The following is a 20,429-nucleotide window of genomic DNA, read 5'->3' as shown; positions in this document are numbered from 1 at the left end:
AGTCAGTGGGTAGGGGAGGGATGGGGAGAAGGTTGGGTTATCACCGAGCTGCTTCTTTCCCCCCTAGCTGAGAAGGCAAAAGCCTTTCCTCAAAAACCAGCCTTTCTGGGCAAAGTGGAAACAAATATTCACATTCCAAATTTAATGAGAACCAACCGTATACCCCGAGGAGAGTCGATTGGGTTTCGTGGAGCCTTTCACTGTTTTGTTAATTAGTAATAGAGTTTTTCCTGGAGATAAACCGATCTATCGGTTAATGGAGTTTAACGTACTAAAATACCAGCGAGCGCGACCAGGCAGCGCAGCCCGGCAGATACAATAGGCACATTGTTCCCCTGAGGATCCTGTCCCCTCTTGATTTGGGAGCGAGGCGGGGGGGAATCACTTCACCCCGTTTGGCCTCTCCTCCCGCAAGACTGCGGGGCCGCGGGGAGGAAGCTCGGGGGCTGGAGGAGCTGCGCGGCTGGGGAGGCGGGCAGGGGACCCCGGCGCTGAGCGAAAGGGTTAAGGGCAGCGGGGCCGCGCACGGGGCGGGCGGCCCCTCCCCGCCGCCGGGGCAGAAGTAGCGCGGCCGCGGCGGCGCGGCGGGCAGTGCCGGGCTGGAGGGACGGGGGAGGCCGGTGCCGCTGCCCGGGCAGCCTCGGTGAAGATGGCGAGGGCGGCGGAGCGGGAGGGTGAGCGGCTGGGGTTGTTGCTGGTGAGGCTGCTGGTGCTGGCGCTGCCCGCCGCCGGCCGCCCGCCTGCCTCCTTCCCCAGCGATGTGAACGGGCACAGCCTCCACCCGCCCTACTTCAACCTGGCCGAGGGCACCCGCATCTCCGCCACCGCCACCTGCGGCGAGGAGGCGACGGGCGCCGGTAGCCGCCGCGCCGTGGAGGACCTCTACTGCAAGCTGGTCGGGGGACCGGTGGCCGGAGGGGACCCCAACCAGACCATCCAGGTACGGCCGTGGGGGCACGCACACCCCCGCAGCTTGCGGAGCCTCGCTGGGGTGACAAAAGCGCTTCCCGGCCGCGGAAGGGGGGCTGTGTGCAGAAAGCTCTGAGCCCCTCTTTGTGCTCCCCTGGCCATCGCTTCCTCATCCCACCTCCGTGTTTCAGCCGTCGGTGTGAGGAGAGGCAGAGCTCGATCTCGCCCGGGGCTGGGAAGGGCAAAAGCTGCGGCAAAGATTGGGGTAGCTCGAGGCTGGGTGAGCAAGTGGGGTGCGGGGCCCCACGGCCTTCAGCACCACTGGTGTTTTCCCTGCACATCCCCGCTTGTCCAGCCACCGCAGCTGGACCTTGTACAGAGCTGGTGTCCACTGACTGGTGGGATAGTGGTGGGGTGCTCTGGGAGGGGCAGAGGGCAAGGTCCCCAGTGCACTGCAGCTGGGAGCCCATCTGAAGCCCCTCGGAGCAGTGGGGTGATGAGATGCACATGCTCTTTCTCTCCCAGCTTTGCCAGAAGTTGTACGGGTGAAATGCGACTTGCTGAGTTCCCATGGCATTATTTTTAAAGTTCTTGGTTCTTTATGTTTACAAGGTTCTGGGCAAACCAGCTCATAAATTCCTCTGCCACTCAGGAGATCGGCACAATACATGTGATAATGTTTCTCTATATGGATCTAATTCTGCCCTTCCCTGTGTATTCAGTGGAGCAGAGGATGAGCAGAGGAGAAAGTTAAGAGAGTGAATTTTACAAGCAAATGTCAGGTGACTTATCTCAGGGGTCCCATTTTAAGCAAACCAGAGGGAGTTTGCAGCCAGGAATGCAGGTAGTAAAAACTGCTGCGCAGTTCAACACATAGTTTTCTTAAAAAGAGGAAAGAACTGTTGTAAACAGGCTTGTAAAACACTCGTTTTAGTTGCAGAAACTCCAAACCCACTGCCCCCCTCAGGGCAGCCCAAACTGGGAAGAGCAGCTCTTGATTTGAAATGCTTTGCAGCCTGAAGCCTGCCAGAGCTGCCAGCTGCCGCTCGCTAGCGTCTTGTGCTTGTTGCTGATGAGATTCACAGGGCCAGGTCACCTGTTGCAATGGAGCAGTAAGGCTGTCCACGTTGTACCTAGCAGAAGGGAAGAGCAGGGGAAAACTGTCAGTTTCTCAATCAAGCCCTTCTTGGCCTTTTGGTTGGGGTGGTTTTGTTATAAGATGATCTGCGAAGCTTTTTTCTCATTCTCGCTCCATTCTCCCAAGCCAGTGCTGTACTAGGAATTTTCTGGCTATTGTATGGTTATGACATGGAATTTTGCCCAGTTGTAGAAACTGTTTGAGATATTACCGGATGGCAAAAAGCTGACACCTCTTCCTCTGAGTTTTGCCACCTTTTAAAGGGATCTGTTTCACTTTGCAGCACTGTAAAATTTGGTAACTTGAAGAAGCTTTGCTTTAAGTACTAGTAATAGGAGACTTACAGGGACCTCAATGTAGTAATTGTGCCTACAGTGAGGCAAAGGTAGTAAGGAAGGGTAAAGGAAGTAACTGCTACTATGTGCACTGGCAAACAAATGTGAATTATCTTCCAAGCAAAACTGGGAGAATTTATCACTCCACATCTGTCCACTTGTGTTCTGGCCACACTACTAGTTTAGCCTGAAGCACTGCACTAAAATAAATTCCTCAGGCTGTACCATCTTAGAGGGCAGTTTTAACTCATCTTTCTAGAGTAGCCCTTTCCTGGCACTGCAGGGTGTGCACATCCTGCTGGCTTGTGCCTGCTGCCAAACAGGGCTCCTCAGCCATGAATTTCTGCAGCAACCCCCTCCTGTCCCCTCCACAGCTCTGGCACACTTTGATCTGAGCACCGCTTCCCAGGCCAGTGGTCTTCGGTCCATCTGAAAGCTTTAGAAAAATCCTTTTGTAGTGGCTCCTCTCTATGGCCACAGGCAGCACCTAAATAAAAGGGAGGGGTGGAAACAGGAGGCATCAGAGCAGAGGTCAGAGTTCCCAATTCATCCCCTTTAGGGGTTTTGGCACCACTCGGTGACTAAAGCAATGAGGGAGGTGGGAGGGAAGTGTTCAATTTGAGCAGACTGAAGTGACAATAATGAGCTCCACATGCATGTGCTTGCTGCCCCCATGTCCCACCAGGGTCCCTTCCCTTCTCTGTTCTCCTCCTTGTGCATGGTGCAGCTTTGCTCTAAATAGGGAGGTTGGTCAGGAAGTCTGGAGTAATTGCTCTTGGGACCCTCCAAGGGATCTCCACCTCCTGTGATGTGGAAGGGATCTTTGCTTGACTGAAGATCTAGCATAAACATTAATATAGTAATCAAGTCAACAAGTTCAGTCAGTTCTCTGTTTTCTGCTTGTTTTCATTTGGCATTTTAAAAGACTTTCAGGAAAGGGGGTTCATTGATTTTAAAATGTGATAGTCTTAAAATGTTGATAATCATTAAGATTTCAAAAATAATGCTGCCCTGCAGCACTTGCAGTGTTTTTGGCACAGCTTGTGGGAAGGCTCCAAACCTTTTCAAGGAGTTTCCTTTGCTTTATTCAAGGCTCTTTGGCAAAATACAGCATTTCTAACTGAGGGGGGCTTTTTGGTCTGCAAGGATGTGATACACAATGGTGCTGAGGTGTGCTGAAAGGAGTTCACCCTAGAATTTTGCTTTCCTTGTCCCACTCGCTAATCAGCACAGGCAAATCTACTGTAATGATGCCTTGAAGATGAGGCAAAAGAGAGAGGATAAGTTTGTTTTTCTGATCGAGCTTCACCAAAGGTGCTTGTAGCTGTCTGCCAAGACACAAACAGTTCTGCAAAGGCAGAGCCTGGTGCTCATGTTCCCCATCCCACCCAACTGCCTGGGGGCTGTTCCTGAGACCTGCCAAAGCCAGCAGGGATTGTACTCTGCTCTCAGAGTGAGGCAGGCTTGTAGATTATTACTTTATTTCAGGAGATTAGTTGTATAACAATACAAGTTGCTAGCATTAATTGAAGCAATTACAAACCTTAGCGTTTAAAAATGTGCAATAAACCTCAAATTGCACATTGAATTGCAGTGCTGAGCTACGCTTGCCCAAGCAGTGCTGGTGCTTACTGGAGGTTTTGGTCCTTTTGCTCTTCCGGGTGTTGGTAACAGATGAGGTCTGAAGCTATTTCATGCCTGGATGTCTCTGAATTAAGTGGCATTCTCTTTTGATATCCTGCAGTCATCGGTGACTGTTTGGCCCAGTGGTTCTCTGTCCCGATGTGTCCCTTGTCCGTGGTGCTGTGTGGCAGCAGGGAGCTGCTTCAGCCCAGGGCTCTCTGTGGTTTGGGTGACAGTTGGTGCTGTACCTCTGTATGAGCCTCCTCTGTGTTTACCTGTGTGATAGCATTGGACTTCAGTGGTTTAACTGCAGATGAAGACATGGAGTTTTTAGAACTTGTGGCTGTTGCCCACAGAAAAGACATGAGGTCAGATAGCACCTGCTTAACTCTGTGTTAGCAGTTACTTGAGGACAGCCTGATAACAGCTTGCAAGCATGCACTTTCCTTGTCTGAAATACTACTTTTTGCCCCTCATTTCCTGCCCTTCTTACCTCAACCCCAGTGGCCCTGGCTGGGTCACGCTCCCTGTGGTTTTCCGATAAATTAGATGAGGAGACCTGAGGTTGGGTCATGGCAGGGCCAGATAAACCAGGACAAAGCCATCTGCTCTCCCCTAGGCAAGCTGGGCCAGCGGGGTGCCAGGCTAGTCTTTATGCTCAGGGGAAACTTCAAAGTTCCCATTGACCTGAACAGGATGAGGATCAGGCCTTGTAGGTCTCTGGAAGCTGCCCTCCATTCAATCCTTCTCCTTATCTCTCTCCCTTTGGAGTTTGCTCTGATAGTGGCAGTTTTATGTTCTCTAAGCTGCCTTGCAACTTCTTACATTGCTGAAGTTCTTTCTTTGGTGTGCCTTAGTGATGTCCATGACTCTCCTGCTCTGGCAGCCTGAAGTCTCCACTAAGTCTGTGGCTCACAGTTGCTTTTTAATTAAAATCCTCTGCTGATATCAGAACTTCTCCCTTCCCTGTAGAGACCTGACACGCTGTGCAGGAGCATGAACTGCTCTAAAATACAAAAACCTGGAAATTATTCTCTTCAGGTTTAGGTCTGGCTCTAATGAAACAACTAATGAGCAACTGGTGTACCATAGGGGCTAATTGCACTTTTAACAGCAAACTTAGTTCAGCTGTTGCTGTTACCAGCCCAGTGGCAGCCAATACATGCAGGCTGCACAGCAGTGTGAGGGGGGGATTAACAGCAGCAATACAAATGTGGAGCATCTGATCCTAATTTTTAGTCCTCTCTCTTACCAAACTTGAATTTACTGTCACCCATCAGTGTTTGTTTGGTTGAAAATGGTTTTCACATCTGTGGTAAGAATTTCAAGCATGAAAACACTTTAGTTTTTTGTTACTTATCCCCATTTTGTAACCTTGCCTTGCTTCTCCCCCCACCCTAGTGTTGTGTATTGTGCAGCAGAAATTTCCACACAACCTGTTGCACCGGTTCCCACTAAAGGTTTGAGCTGAAGAGTTGGGTCAGTTTTATCTGGTCTGCTCTCCTTCCTCACGCAGTGCATGTTCAAACGAGCCTTGTCCTGACCTCTCTGTACAGGGGGAGCTCCCTGCATTGCTGTCAGGGTTACCTGGATGGTTTCAGTGGCCCTTTTCTTTGCCCTTGTTGCCCATCTGCTATTTTCATCTCTCTAGAGGAGTTAGTTAAATGGTGTTCTTGTTCAGGACAATTTGCATTGCATAATTGCCTGCAAATAAGATTGCACATGGCTGTGGGGAAGAATGCTGTGAAATCTCCATTTTCTTTGCACTGAGATTCCTCTAGAGTTTGGGGCATCTGGAAAATCACAGCTGTGCTGTGGCTCTGTCTTGCCTCAGCCCTTGTAGGCACGCAGCTGGAGTACACAGAAAGGAGATTGCCTGTCCTGAGATCGTGTACCTGGTAGAATATTAAAGCTGGCTGCAGCTGGGACAGGCAAGGGCAGCTTCCTTGCCTGGGGATAACTCTGCCTTTAAAAGGAAAACTGCCTGTAACAGAATTCCCTTCTAGGCTGTTTGTAGCAGTGATTTAAGTGACAGAACAGTGGCTCCACAAACAAATAACTGGCCAATTTTTAGGGCTGTTTGCAGGTTTCCTTAAGAGTGGGTCAGATTAATTTATGAATTAAATGGGAAAGAATGAATTGCCCCTAACAGCTCAGGTCTTTGTCTGATCCTGCTCAGGAGGTGCTGTTAAAGTTGCAGAGCTGTTTTCTCTGGCAGCGTGTCCATGGAGCTGACAAAGCTACCAGCACCACAAAAGCAAGGCAGAAAAGCAATTGTAGCTCAGGCCCTGGCCAGCTGACAGCAGGGGCTGTCCTTTTCTGGCCTTGCATTGCAGCATCCCCAGCTAAAGGAATTTGGCAGCTAGACTTATTAAGCTTGAAAATGTATCTGAAAGGACTATACATGTGAAATGAATAGGTTGACAAGAAACAGATTGCAGGGAGTTGGGCAGAAGAGCTGCCAGTCTGAGTCCATAGGAATGACTGAATGCTCCGGGTCAGGATCTCTGGCTGTCAGCAGGGCTGTGAGTGGCAGCCTCAGTAGAGGAGCTGGTGGCCCTGGAGCTTGAGCTGCTGCTCTCTATGGCAGTGCAGCTTCTCCCCTCTACCTACTCATTTGCATCTGGCAACAAATTCTTTGTCTCTGCGTCCCTTTGCCAGCGCTCAGCCATAGCTGAAATACAGAACAGGTGCTTCTTAGAGCAGCCCAAATTCTGCTCTGGGTGGTTGTTGTTGGGTTGCATCCATGATCTAAATTGCAAACAAAAAGTGTATATATTGATTTGTATTATCAGGTTTGCATCCTCTATTTTCTGAATTGCTGTGAAAACTGTCTGCTTTGTGCTGTGTCTTTCTGGCTACAGTTAAATGTCTTTTTTTGTACTTTCCAACAGGGCCAGTACTGTGACATCTGCTCCTCTGCAAACAGCAACAAGGCCCACCCCATAACAAATGCCATTGATGGGACAGAGCGGTGGTGGCAGAGCCCACCTCTCTCCCGGGGGCTGGAGTTCAACCAGGTCAACGTCACTTTGGACCTTGGACAGGTAACCCTTCTTGATTATTGTTGTAGTTGTAGACTGTGATGGCAAGGACCTGTCCCTCTGCTTCTTGAGTCCTTCAGTGGTCCTTGCTTGAAGGGAAAGACAAAAATGCCTCATTTAATGACAAAGCAGAAGACTGGTTAAAACCTGGAAGGGAAAACCTCTTGTCTGTCTGTAGTATTCATTGCAGTCTGTGATATTTGCTATTATTTAGGTCCTCCCTAGAAGTTGAGTTGCTCACAGAAGCCTTTTGCATTATGCAGGTGCTGTTCCCCTAAAGAGGGTGCCTGGCTCCTGAAGGGGATGGCCTGCAAGGCTTCACCCCAGAACACAGAAATACACCCCTGAGGATTTTGAGGTTGTGCTGTAAAACTTTAACTGGTACAATTTGGACTCTAAAAAGTCTGTGCTGAAGATTTTCCTATAAAAGACAGAGAGTGGCAATTGATGTTTGGTCTCTAATGCTGGCAAGTCAAAGGGAATTAACATCGTAATAGTGCTGGCTGCCAGCCCCCTGCCTCCTCTGCTGCTCCCATTCACCTGCAAAACCATCCCTCTGGAAATGGGTTATTCTCTCAGGCTTCCCTTAGCTTAGAGAAGAGCAGCGGAAAAGGCATCCTGGGCTCTGCTACCAGCTCTTCAGCACCACAGGGCCAAGCTGGGTCCTCCTTAGCTGGAAGGCTGTGGGACAGGGCAGTTGTGCAGCTGTGGACAGCTCACCTCTTGCACGTGGCTGCAGGGATGGCTGGGGCAGCCTTATGAGGCTGAGTGCACTGCCCCCTTGTTTGAGGGTTTGCACTGATTGCAGTGATTCCAAGCCTCATTGGGCACTGAAGCTGTGCAGTGACCTAGCAGGTGACTTTTTCACCCTCTCAGATGGACTAAAGGCTTGTTTGTCATCACTGTTTGTGAGGCACCTGGCTCCAGGTGTACAGCTAGAGATGCCTGGGATGTGTTGATGATGACACCCTTCTGTCAGAAGCCTCAGGCACGCACTTTAGTCCCCAGGCTCTTCTCTGATCCACTCACTCCCCTGCTATAGCACTTCCTTGGAGCCTCTCAAACACCCTCCACGCGTTTGTTTTCTCCCACAAGACAGTGCCAGCTATCTAAAGCTGTGCTATACACAGCACCAACAAAGTGTTCCTAGCGCCTGAGGCACAGCACGCATCGCATCGCGGCTGTGTGGGCAAAGCCTCCCGGGCCGCACGCAGCGTGCCGAGCCCTCAGCCAGCAGAGGTGGCATCTGCTGTGTCTCAGAAACTTCCCAGCTGGGTGGGTGGATCGCCTGCACTCCCTGCTCTGACCGAGGGCCTGCCTGCAACACAGCTTTCTGATTCCTTACTGCTCCTCTGGAAAGGGAGTTTTAAAGACCAGCTTTCCTTGAGAACTTCTCCTCCTCTTTGTCCTTCTCTGTGGCAACTTTCTGGCTGCAGGCCAGAGCTAAGCCAGCCGTTCTGTGTGCTTACAAGATGCTGGATCTGCAGCCTTCAGAGCTGTACTGGCAGGAGCCAGAGCCTGGAATTCTTACGGGGGTCTGCAATATTGCTAAAACTCAGTGGGTGTAAATTTACCTTCTCTCTCCCGCCTTCCTCTCCAGAGCCTCTGTATTTGCTCTTGGTATCCTGGCAGATGAGACTGCACCAGCATTTCTGCAAGGCTGGTAGCGGAACTTGCATATGTGGTGCTGGTTTTGCAGTTGCCTTCCGTGGTGGGAAGTTTCTCTGGAATTACAGATCCCTCTGCTTCCCCGCCACCTTTGCAAAGTAAGCAGTTGCCCTGCTGGACTGAACAAGAGTATGGACCAAAAGCTTGTGTGTGTTTTCAATGGCTTCCTCTTTATACACACCATTATTGTATGTAATTACTAACCTGTTTATGCTTGTGTTGAGAGTCAGTTTGTTGCTTTTCCCTCTTTTGTTTAGGTAGGTTGGGCAATAGAAACAGGATTAAATGTTACAGAATCACTAATTTCCTCCTTTTGATGTTGAGGCTGGTTGAAAGGGTGGAAGATAAAAAGGCCCCAACAGGGTCTGCAGGGCAAGTGCAGGATCAGGCCAGTGTACCTGGCAGCCAGGCTTTGCAAATTCCTTGGATACCTGTGAAACAGCGCAGGTAACACCCTCAAAGGCATGTCTGAGAACAGGGCTATTTTTGGCTGGCAAACAAGACCTCTCCTTGCTCCGTGTAACCCTCTAGGGAGCTCTTGGACCAATTAAGATTTAATTTCAGGGACTGGTGGCCACTGAAAACTTTTCTCCCTTTAGGGGATCGTGTGCGTCTGGAGCGCCGGTGCTGATGGCGTGGTGCTTTGGTGGGAGCACAGGAGGGGATGGTGTCAGCCCCCTCCTTTTACTGCAGTGCTTCCCTGCTGTCTTTGTCCTTTTTGAGCTATAAGTGCTTAATTACCAGCTAGAATTGGGTTTCTCCAGCATTTGGCAAGGCTGTGGCAACATGGAGAGGGGCAGTTAATTAAGCAGCCTCTTGGTCTTTACTTTTGCTGGCTGGGAGCTTGCCCTCTGCACAGGGATGTTAAAATCCTATGGGAAGGAGAGAAGGAGGAATATAATTCACAGCCAACAAATAAGTTAAAGAACAGCTCAGGCTGGCCACCCAGCTGGTGTGAGTATATTAAACACTCACATCATGTCATCTTAGTGCCAGCAGTGGCCTAATCTTAATGGCTTCATCAGCAAGGCAGATCAGAGCTCCCACAACAGCATGGGAAGAGATTGTGTCTCATTATCTGCTGGGGGGGTTGGGTTTGAATTGCTTCTGCTGGTACCATGTCTGTTCCTGCCTCCTTGGGGAGGGATATTTCTTCTTTTCAGAATGAATGAGGGTGGGAAAAGATGGGAGAGGAGGAAAAGTTGCTGAAGGTTCCATGTCAGACACAGGTTTTGGAGCCAGAAATATGGCAAACGGCTTCAAGGAGGGAAGTTAAATGGATTTTAGGAGCTGCTGGGGAGTGGAGTATGAAGAAGGAATGTTTCTTGCTTTAAATCATTACCTTGTGCTTTAAGCGTTAGTATGTTTAGCATGAAGGGCAGGGCCCCTTACGGGGTTTGCTGCAAAATACAGTATCATGGCACTGTGATGAAGGACAGTTCAGTTTCACAGGGTGGGAGAAGTGGAGGGTGCCATACTCTGGGAGGACACCCTTGTATGTTGTGGTGTTGCTGGACAATCTGGACTTGTCATGTTCTGCTTGGCTTGGAGGGCAAAGGCCCATGTTGTGACTGAGCCTCTCCCACTGCTGCCTAGTTCTAAGCTCCTTCTTCTCCTGCCTGGAGCCTTCAGACCAGCTGGAAACTGGGGCTGTGCAGGGAGCAGAGGGACAGGAGACCATGACTCACTGCCACAATGGGAATTGTCCCCTGTGATCCTGCTGTGATTAAGTGCTGCAGTGGGTGGAGGGGAGGAAAGGGTGTGATGGAAGATTCTTCCACCCCCCCCAAGAAGGTCGCTTGAGTCAGAGCTGACAAAAATCAGGAGGTTTAAAGAAACATGAATAGCTGGCTTCCTGCCAGGGACTGACATCTTCCTTGCATGAAGGTGAACCCAGGCCAGCCCTTCCCAGAGATATTTATGGATAGTTGGTGCTTTATGATAAACTCTGTGGAGAGGAATGTTTGCAGTCATGCAAGAGCAGGAGCTTCATGCTAGTGCTTGCTTGAGGTTAATTACTGCAGTAAGAAGGTGGCTGGATAGCATCCTCCCTCTCCCCCCTCCCTGTCCCCAGAGCCTGCTGGCCCCAGTGGCACTGGAGAACAACAGAATTTCAGACTGAAGCTTTGCAGGGAGCTTTGATTTACACCCCTACAGGTATTTCATTCTCATTTTAGTCAAGAATGGGATTTATGTGTGAAAGCTTCTACTTAAGGAGTAAATTAGGTCTGGCAGAGCAGGGTTTGGCAGTGCCTGGGGCCTGTGCTCCAACCTTGTGGCACTGCTGCACAGAGGGCACACAGCCTGCCCTCCACACCCCTCACTGCCAGAAAACACCTCCTTCCATTCACCTGTTCACTAAGGAGAGAAGAGAAGGCTCCTCCTTTGGAGGAGGCTGTTACTGCTTAAAATGCAGCTCCCTTTAGGGTTAAAATTGGGAGGGGAAGAGGGGAAAAAAAAAAAAAAGAAACCAAAAATGCTTCATTTGTTGGTAACTGGAGAAGAGAGAAAGGAAATGAAAAGGATTGTGAGCTGAGCTCTCTGGGCCAGCCTGAAAGTTGTGTTGTGTAGTCACCATAAGATGTGTCTGGGCAAGGGAGCAGATTGAGACCTTACTGGGTTGTCTGTCTTAAGTACCTCTTGCATTTTCTAGTAATTACAAAGGGATCTGCCAAAGTTAACATTTTTTCTGACCTTTGTTGAACTGATGGCTTGCCAGGCTCTTCTAGCTGCAAAGTAACAGTGTTCATTGGCATGGCACATGCTAGATGCTTCAGCCCTTGGCCAACAGGCTGCTGTTCTTTCACTGTGAAACTTATCTCAAAAGGAGTTGAGTATTTTCCCTGTGGTGGATTTTCAGATCTTCAGGAGCCTTCTTTGAAAAGGACTGGGAAGGAAAGCCTTGCAAACCAGTGGGCTGAGGCTTACCTCCTGTCCCCAGCAAAAGCCTTCAGCACACAGAGGAATCTGATGTTTATTCCTTGGCTTAATTAATTGAAAAATCCTTCTTGATAAGTAAATTCATGAAATGCCAAAAGAAGGCTTATGGTTGTTCTTGAGTGGAGCTGTTGGCTTAATGGCTGCTTTCCCTAGGCTTGGTGAGGTCATCCAAGAGGAATTTTCAGCTGAAAACTAGATACATTTTTCCCTTATTTCACCTTCTTCCTTTTGCACCTTCTCACCAGCTACTTTGAGAGCTCTTGCTACCTCTGGCTAATGTAGCTGCTGCCTCCATTTTCCTCTGAGGCATCCCTGCTCATTCTTGCTATACACAGGGGGAGACTTGGAATGAGTGTCTTCCTTTCCTTTCCCCCTGGTCAGGATTTCTTCTCCATCATTTTCCTCAGAACACATTGCTGGAAAGTGCACAGCTTCCATTTCTCTTGGGACCATAGGCTGCCTTATCTGCCTGGCACATGTTTTTCATGGCACATTGCAAGAAAGGATGAAGATTTAAGGTGGTTTTTTTAACTTAGTTTTTGGCTTTTTTTTTTTTCTTCTTTTTTTTCCTTCATATACTGTAAGGACTACTTGGACTTTTCTGTGCTGGGGCACCACTGTGAGAAAGGAGTAGGAGGGCTTAGTGGCATTTATTGTGAGCTTTTGCACCTTAAGTAAAAGGCTGGGGTGTAAAATCCCTAACAAAGACATTCTTTCTCCAAATTGTTCTTGGGCTCTTGGACCAAAAGCAGTATGAAAAATCAAGCATGTTAAGCAAGCTGAGCAGAAATCCTTCTTGCTTTCAACATCTCTTCTCCTGTGTAGAGTCCTCTCCAATTGCTATAACGTTCTCCAAAGTAGTTCCGGATCTCTGTTTATTTGTTTGAAGGCTTCAGAACCCTAGTTCTCTGAGCTGATGTAGCCTGTGGCTCCCCTTTAATTATAGGGTTTGTTCGGTGCTGCTGTACTTGACCATGGCCTTGGAATGGAAGTGGGGTGCACATCTGCAGTGCTTCTCTGGGAAAGCACAAAAAGGTGTGAGCCAGAGCGCAGCACCAGGAGCTGGCGCGGAGCCCAGCTGGATGGATTTTCTCTGCTCTCCCAATCTATTTTCCCCTTTATTGTTTGAAATAACTTAGCTTGTGCAGGCTGTGCTGTTTTCTTTAAATTTGCTGTTGCCCTGACCCCAACCAGCAGCTTTTTTTTCTTTTTTTTGGTGCTAATAAGGGGGAGATTTTTGCCTTTGCTTGGCCCTTCTCCACATTTCTGTGCCCTCTGCCAGCTCCCACTGGATTCCTGTCTCCTCCTGGTGCAGGAGCCATTCAGGTGAGTGGGAAGGGAGTGCCTGGTTGTTAATCAAGTGGGAATCTGTCTCCTCTGGCAGCAAGAGCAAACCCATCCTCTCCTTTTCAAACTGCCTTGCCAAGTCAGATGCCAAGCTCACTTATTTGGGATCCAGAACAGCCAAAGCTGAGATTTCTTTCCTCTTAGTACTGCTGGTGGCTGCATGAAAAAGCTGTGCAGAATATCACTTTAGGTAAATTATGGATGACACATGAATTTTAATTAAAAGTTATGTTTACTTATGTCATGAACCAGTACTGCTTCAAATCAATTTTTAGGGCTGCAATGAGTAGATGCTATTTCACTAGTAACATCTGATTCCCAAAATACCTACCATGGCTCATGTCTGCCAGGCTGTGAGCACAAAGAGAAGGCTCCCAGCGGAGCTGGAGGCTCTGGGTGGATCACTCAGCATTGTGGCACCTTTTGTGGCCTCCAAGGAGGGTGTTTCTGTCCATCCTTTGCATCTTGTATAAATGACCCTTATGCTTCAACAGCTTAATCTTCTAAGAGGCTGTGCTTGCTCTGCCTAGACCTGAACCAGCTCTGGAGAATTCAGGTGTTAAAATAAGCCTCCCCCACAGAACAGCTCCAGGTAACAACTGATGAAAGGATAATTACTCTGTCTCTAAAAAGTGCGTGCAAGATTTTCACTGTAATTTCTCCCTAGATATTGTTGCTTACTTTTAATTTTGGCATGATGAGAAACAAGGAGGCTGATGGTGGTCTTGCCATGGAGCTCCCCCTCCCAGCCTGGCTGCCCGCTCCTGCTCAACTCCTTGGATTCTTCAAAGATTAAGACAAAGCCTTCAGGGCAAGCATGAGCTGGGTGCTGGCATATGGGAGATTTTAGTTTGCAATGAATAGCTGGAAGGCAAACCTTGTAATTTCTTGCTGTTCTCCTGGAAACTGTCTGCTCGGCTGGGCTGGTAAATAAGAGGGTGCCTTGAGTCAGGTGTGAAGATACATGTGCTCCAGGGGTCAGCTTTGTCCAGCTCATTTGTGGTTGTACCAGGCAAGTTAAAACAAACTGGAACCCTCCAGGTCAGGCCTCTTGTTAGCACGGGAGTTGTGTTTTCCTACTTCAGGCTGACGTTTTGTGAACGTCAGTTCCAGCAGAACTGGAGAGGTTTACGGCTCTGGTGTGGAGCATGTTGGCATCTGAGTAACTGGGTTAGCATTTTCTGAACTTCAGCTCGTCCTAACTCCAAAACAGGAATACTGCATCTGTCTCCATCATCCTGTGTGCTGTAGCCTGCACAGCACTGGACTGAGAAGCACAAACTCATTTGGTACAGAGAGATTTTGGGAGTCAAGCCCCCAGGAGAGCTCTTGGCTTGGTCCTGTGCAGCCCTTCTTTGTCATCTTCTCCCAGCAAGTGACAGCACCTCTCCCCAGTGCGGGCAGGCTCTGCTGTGCCTGGACCCCTGCCCTGACCACACCCTAGTGCCTGCTGCTGAAGCTGAGGGTTGTAAGCATGGGTGCACTGCCAGTCCTGCTCCACACTCATCCTGTGGTGCTGCACAGTTAGTTGAGTTCTTGATGGTGGTGAGAGGCCCCCCAGGAGGGCTGTTGCTGCTTCCTCAGCTAGCCTTCCAGGAGCCACCCTCACCCTCCCCAGCTCCTGCACAGCAATGTCTTGACTCAGTCCACCAGGCTGGCAGGGAGGATGCTAAATACACTTCTGATCATCTGCCTAGTCAGCTTCTCTGCTCATTCAAGCCTGTTCTAGCCCCCTGCACCTTTCTTTTGATGCTTTACCAAGCCTGGCTCAGCTCTGCTTTCATCTCTGCCTTATCCTTTTATTATAGTCATAAACATGGGCCTCCGGGCTGTGCCCAGTCTTGATCCTCAGCAGTTTCCTGTTTTCTAGATCCAGTGCTCTTCAAATTCCAGACCTCCCCCATATGTGTGATGCCAAAGAGTGCAATAAACATTACATTGCTTCCCATTTGATAGAAAGTGAAGGGGAGGCCAGTAGGAAGACACAAGGTAAGAGGCTTATGCCTCATGTGATGGGATAGAAGAGTGTTTCTAAATGTCTTACTGGTGGACTCCAAGATCAGTGGCAGCTAATTAGGGAAATGTGACCTATCTCCACAGACCTGGTAACTGAGTTTTTGCTTCTACATCCATGCTGTGGGGATGGTTAGAGAGGAAATATTGGAACAGGGATTCATCATACTGGGAGGTCAGGAGAGGAGGATAAGGCGTTGAGAGTGGCACATGGATGATTCTGGACAAGGCGAGGGTGGAACAGTAATTTGGGGCTACTGTGGTCACCAGAGGCTCTGACGAGGATGGGAGGAATGATGTTATTGTGCTCTATAGAAGGCTTTTCCAAGCATGACTATAAAAAACGCCTTTGTTAACTTGAGGTCACTGCTAATGGAAGGTGGGTCTGGATGGTGCCAGCTCTTGTTTTTGCAGCACAGGAAGCAATGGTGCCTGTTTCCTCCCAGCACCCCAGCCTGGACACTGAACACTGCTTTGGCACAGCAGCCACCCAGAGACAGTGAGAATAGAGGTGGGGCTATTGGTGTAGTTTAAGGACTCAGCATCCATTTCCCTTCTCAATCCTCCTCTGAGATGGTTCGTTATGTTCTCTAGATGGACTGGATGTCACCTGCTTGATGTCAGCAAGGGTGTGTAGCCAACTACCTGCCAGTATGGTGGTACCACTGCTAGGATGCCAGGTGACTACAGAGCAGCAGGAGTGGGGACATGCTCCTCCCTGACAGGCCTGCATGGAGGTGACAGCTTCTGGTAGAGAGGATGAGCAGGTAACAGGGTCCAGCAATTGCAGTTACTGCAACAAGACTTGCTAGGGCTTGTCTGTCATGAGTCCTGGAGGACAGTTTTAGGATGATAGCTGGCCTTTATTGTCCTTCTATCTGTCAAACAACAAAGCATTCATGGGAGATACGAGTCTCCTGGATGTGGCAGAAGTGTCACACCTCTTGTCCCCAGCCAGATCTGCCTTGAGGAGCTGTGACTCTGCCAACGGGGTTAAATTAGCTGAGCTCCTTTGGTAGGGATACACTTGTCTGTGTCACATTGTGTTCATGGTCATCTGGAAGTTAAAGCAGTTTCCATTAGATGAAGTTGCTTTTATCCTAGAAGATTTGCCTGTCCTTGATGACTTTCACTATTGTACCTGTGTGTGCTGATACTGTGGCTTTGATGGAGCAGACTTACTGGCAAGGCCTGTGTGTGCAACTCTGCCCTAGTTGGTGTGCTCTGCCTGACAACAGTTTTACATCTTCTGCTTGGCGTCCTGAGTCTTTTCAGTGAGTGCTGGCATAACCCAAGCAGTGCCAAGCAAACAGCCAAACCCTGAGAGTTGCCATGATTTTTCACACGTTCTCTTCAGTTGCTCCTTCCTGTTTCTTTCTTTGCCTGCTTTGATACAGAGCTCTGCCCCACACACATACTCAGCTGAGATCTATTTCTGGGTGCTTACAAGTTCCCATCACTGTGGATTGGAGCAAGCCCTGTGACCAAAAAGCAGTTGGCATGTTGCTGTAGGCATCTCTTGGATCTAGATAAATGCAGTTGATGCCAAGTCCTGTTGGGAAGGGGAAAAGACTGACTTCTGCTATTTGCACATAGTTGCAAACTGTAAACACAGGCTCATGACTGCAAACAGAAATCTGTATCACTGGCTTCATCATGACTTCACTGTTGTCCTGGCTGTTTGCTGAAGCTGCTCCTTAATCCTTTTCCAGGCTTTTGCAAAGTCTACACACAAAACTTTGTGGGCACAAAGATCTTGGCTGAACTCCAGGATGAAGTTTTGGTTTTTTTCTTTCTTTACCAGTCATTGCTTTCTGCCTTAGAGTACACTTGCTTCAGGTCTCTGTAAAAGGGACTGTAAATGCAGGGGGACTCTTGGGGGGGATCGTGAGTACAAATCTCATGTTCTTGTGAGCCTTGTATGTTCGAACAGCAGCAAGAACTGCCACGCAAACACGGTAGCTGTGGATCTGTGCTGGTGTTAGCAGTGGCATTGGGAATGTTAATCCTGCTGCAGCCCTGGTATGTGCTGCTGTGGGGTCAGCTAACCCAGCTCTGAATGGCAGTGTCACGGTGGGGAAACCTGCTGACAAATGCTAATAGTGCATGGCTATAACGCAGAGTTTTAGAAGAATAAACCTGCTTGCACGTGTTGGGTTTAGCTTTGTTGAAATTTGCTAACAGCTATAGCTTTAAACCCAGTGTTGTCAAGGCTGGCAGGAACCATGCAGAAGAATTACAGAAAGTGATGTTGCTGAAATATCTGGAGGTTTGGTTCACTTAGGTGTGATGCAAGGGAGACTCTCTTCTTGTTCAAACTGGGGCTTCTCTGTATGTTTGGGACCTGTAGATGCTGCTTGATGGTGGTCTGGAATGGGACCTTCCAAAACCACTGCTTGGCCCTGGGAGTGGACAAGGTGGAAGTAAGAAATACAGGGAATGGAGAGTAGAAGGAAAATGGCACTTGCCATCTCCTAGAGCTGCATTCAGAAGCTGACAGAAATAAGGTGTCAGAGATGGAACATCCATATCCTCTTCCAAATCCAGTGGAGGAAGGACTTAGGTATACTGCTCTTGGGTGCCAGAGGGCTTGCAACTCCTCTGAAGTTTGTGTGAGTCATTCATCTTTGGCATTTGGCCATTAAAATGAAAAGCCTTTCAGTGGCTTTGGTGGCAAGCTGAGACCTTTCACTTTGTGCCAGTTTTTAGCTAATTCATCCTCTTCCGTTTCCTTCCCCTCCTCACCCTTCCCATGTGCGCAGGTTTGCGACAGGATATCCACTCCATTCAAGGGAATGGGGGAAATATTTGCTTGTAGCATGGCCAGTTGCCAAGGTTGCTTTGTTCTCTTTGCTGCTGAAAGGACAGCCCAAGGAAACCCTTGGAGCTGAAGCTGGCATGCAACTTGGAGTGGATTTCCTGCAGGTCTGGAAGTGAAATGCATGACATTGGCATTTTTTATTATTATTATTTTTTTTAATCCCATAAATGCAAGGAAAGAGAAGACCTGGGGAAGCTACAGACAGGCTGGATTTGAAATGTTCTCTTGGATGGGAAATTGCTGTGTCACAACTGTAGAAATTGTGACTTGTCAAGGATAAAATCAGTCTTGGGGGTGGTGGGGGTTTTGTTGTTGTTATTTGTTTTCTTGTTTGGTCGTGGGTTTTTTTAGTTTAACTGAGAGCTGACCTTGCAGCAGTTCTGGGTTTTCTAGGAGAATTAAGTTGTGTGGTTAAGAAGATGGTTGCCCCTGCACCATTCAGTTGTAGGTGGATACTTTCTTGGTGACACCTGAGCCCTGCCATGATTGCAAAAGGCCTTTTTGTAACAAATCCAGAGCTGTAAAGATGGTGGCAAAAAAAAGTAGTGAACTGCAGTGTCTGGGTTTTAATTCCTTGGCATGGCCAGGAATGCCAGCAAGTATGTCCAGTGCTCTGATGGTTACATTGCTGCCCCAGGCCCACCGAAAGCTCTGGCCACTTTGTAGGCATCTCATTTGCTGCTGGCCACAAAAAGAGCAGGAGCTGTTCTAAGTCTGTAAAGCCTGAAGCACAAAATCCTATTTGTATCCTATGGATGGGGACTAATTGCTTTTTTCAGTTTATGATTTGGCCAAGGACTTCCTGAATAAACTTAGCAAATCAGCAAGGCTTTGTCAGTACTGAAAAAGGTCTTACTATAGCTCTCTTATAGCGTACTTTTTTCATTATTATTTTTAGTACTGTAGGGCCTAGAATGTCTGGTCATGGAGCAGGTCCCAGGTTTGTACAGCTCCTGCCATGCTCTGGAAAGCCCGTCCCTAAAAGCTTGTGGTCCCAGCTAACGTAGCTGTGCTTGTAAAACTCTGCGTGTACACCATCCTGCAAACTCTCTAAAGCAGAGACAAGTATTCTTTTGTCTGGCTTCTCCATTTCAATTATAAACTGGTTCAGGAACTCCTAAAAATGTTTAAATTGTCTTGCAGAGTGAACCTGGATTGGTATTACTGTAAATTAAACAACACATAAAATGTACAGTTGGGAACATTTGTTTGCTCTGGATGGTAGGAATGTCCTTTGAAAATGTGCTATGGTTTGGTAAGTATGAATAGAGGGTTTTTCCACCCCCCTTTCCAGGTTTTTGAAGGCCAAAGTCTTGAAACAGCTTAGAGAGGCTGCTAAGCTGTGCTGATAAGATACGCAGCTAATGTGCTTGAGAGGCTAATGTAGGAACAGAAATGCCTAAGCTGTTTGCTTTCCCCTTAACAGTGTGAAAAATGAATATGTCTTAATAAGGAGCCTGGGGAATTGTGTGCTCAGTTATCCCTGGGGCTGGCAGCTAAAATGCTTGGTTCAGATTTACTGGGCAGGAGGCTGGAGCTGGTCTGGGCTTTGCAGAGCCCCAGTTGCTGTTTCATTTCTAGCACACTCCCTCTGTCTTTCTGAGCTTGGTACAGAGATGGGATTGCTTCTCATGATAGTAAGTCCCATGTTGGTTGGAAACATGATTTTTCTATCCAATTAATTCCTTACTTCCTGCCCACTTTGTGGTTAGCTTGACTCATTGAAGAAGGCTATCTCAAACAATTTTGGTGGTGAGACTTAGCAGAGGGGTGCCTGCCAGGACAGCAGCTGGGTGCTTCTGGAGAGTCTGGGTTCATAATACTGTCAACATGAGCCAGAGGAGGATGCTGCTCTACACCCTCTGCTTTATACTGGGGCTCACGTTCCCCCAGTCCAGCATCCAATCTCTGCCACCACGTTTGTGATCCAGAGTGTGGCTTAAATGCACATCATGAGCACAAGCACTGGAGATTGTTCCCTGGAGGTGATCAGACTGCACAAGGGAAGTGCGAGTCAGCCCTGTGTCACCTGTACCAGGAGCAGGGGGCAGTCTGGACACCCTGCTCTGACAAACACAGATGGAAATCCAGCCTTCTGCACCACATGCTGCTCACCCAAACCCTGGTGAAGGCAGGTGTAGCCTGCCCAGCAGAAGAATTCTGCTTTCAGAGCACTGACTGAGCTGTGGGGCCCCTCTCTGCACCGTACTGGGCTGCCCTGACATCGACAAGACATTGGCAGAGTCTCTTCCATGGAAGGCCAGTTGGACTTACTTGATCAGACACTGGCGCCATGAGAATGACAAATGGAGCTATTGCTTTAAAACTTGGTTTTAACCACCCGAGTAAGTGACATACCTGTGCTGTGTCCCCACCCTGGCCGCATGCCATTGCACATGCCCTTCCTCCTTTCAGCAGTGGTCTTTCTTTCACTGGTGTGTGCTTACACACCCAGACCTTTATCTCCACTAAATCACAGCTTTCTTAAGCCCTTGGGTTTTCTGTAGCACTCCCCTTTATCTCTGTTCCTTCCTAGGGCTGGGTAGTGGGAGTAGGGAAGCAGAAGGGGCTGAGCAAGCTGTAAATGTGTG

General features: G+C 48.7%; 1 protein-coding gene across 2 annotated transcripts in view; it reads left to right on the top strand.

Moving 5' to 3' along the window:
* Window positions 1–621: 621 nt before the first annotated feature.
* Window positions 622–20,429, top strand: part of LAMA5 (laminin subunit alpha 5) — an 88,893-nt gene continuing 69,085 nt past the window's right edge. For both annotated transcript variants that reach the window (XM_051633106.1, XM_051633105.1), the window contains exons 1-2: window positions 622–940; window positions 6,900–7,052. In XM_051633106.1, coding sequence (XP_051489066.1) covers window positions 650–940; window positions 6,900–7,052 — 444 coding nt within the window. In that variant the 5' untranslated portion in view covers window positions 622–649. The remainder of the gene's footprint in view (window positions 941–6,899; window positions 7,053–20,429) is intronic.

This window comes from Apus apus, chromosome 15 (genome assembly GCF_020740795.1).
Source record: "Apus apus isolate bApuApu2 chromosome 15, bApuApu2.pri.cur, whole genome shotgun sequence".
NCBI lineage: Eukaryota > Metazoa > Chordata > Aves > Apodiformes > Apodidae > Apus > Apus apus.
The sequence above is the reverse complement of the archived record's forward strand: the minus strand, read 5'-3'. Positions and strand labels throughout refer to the sequence as shown.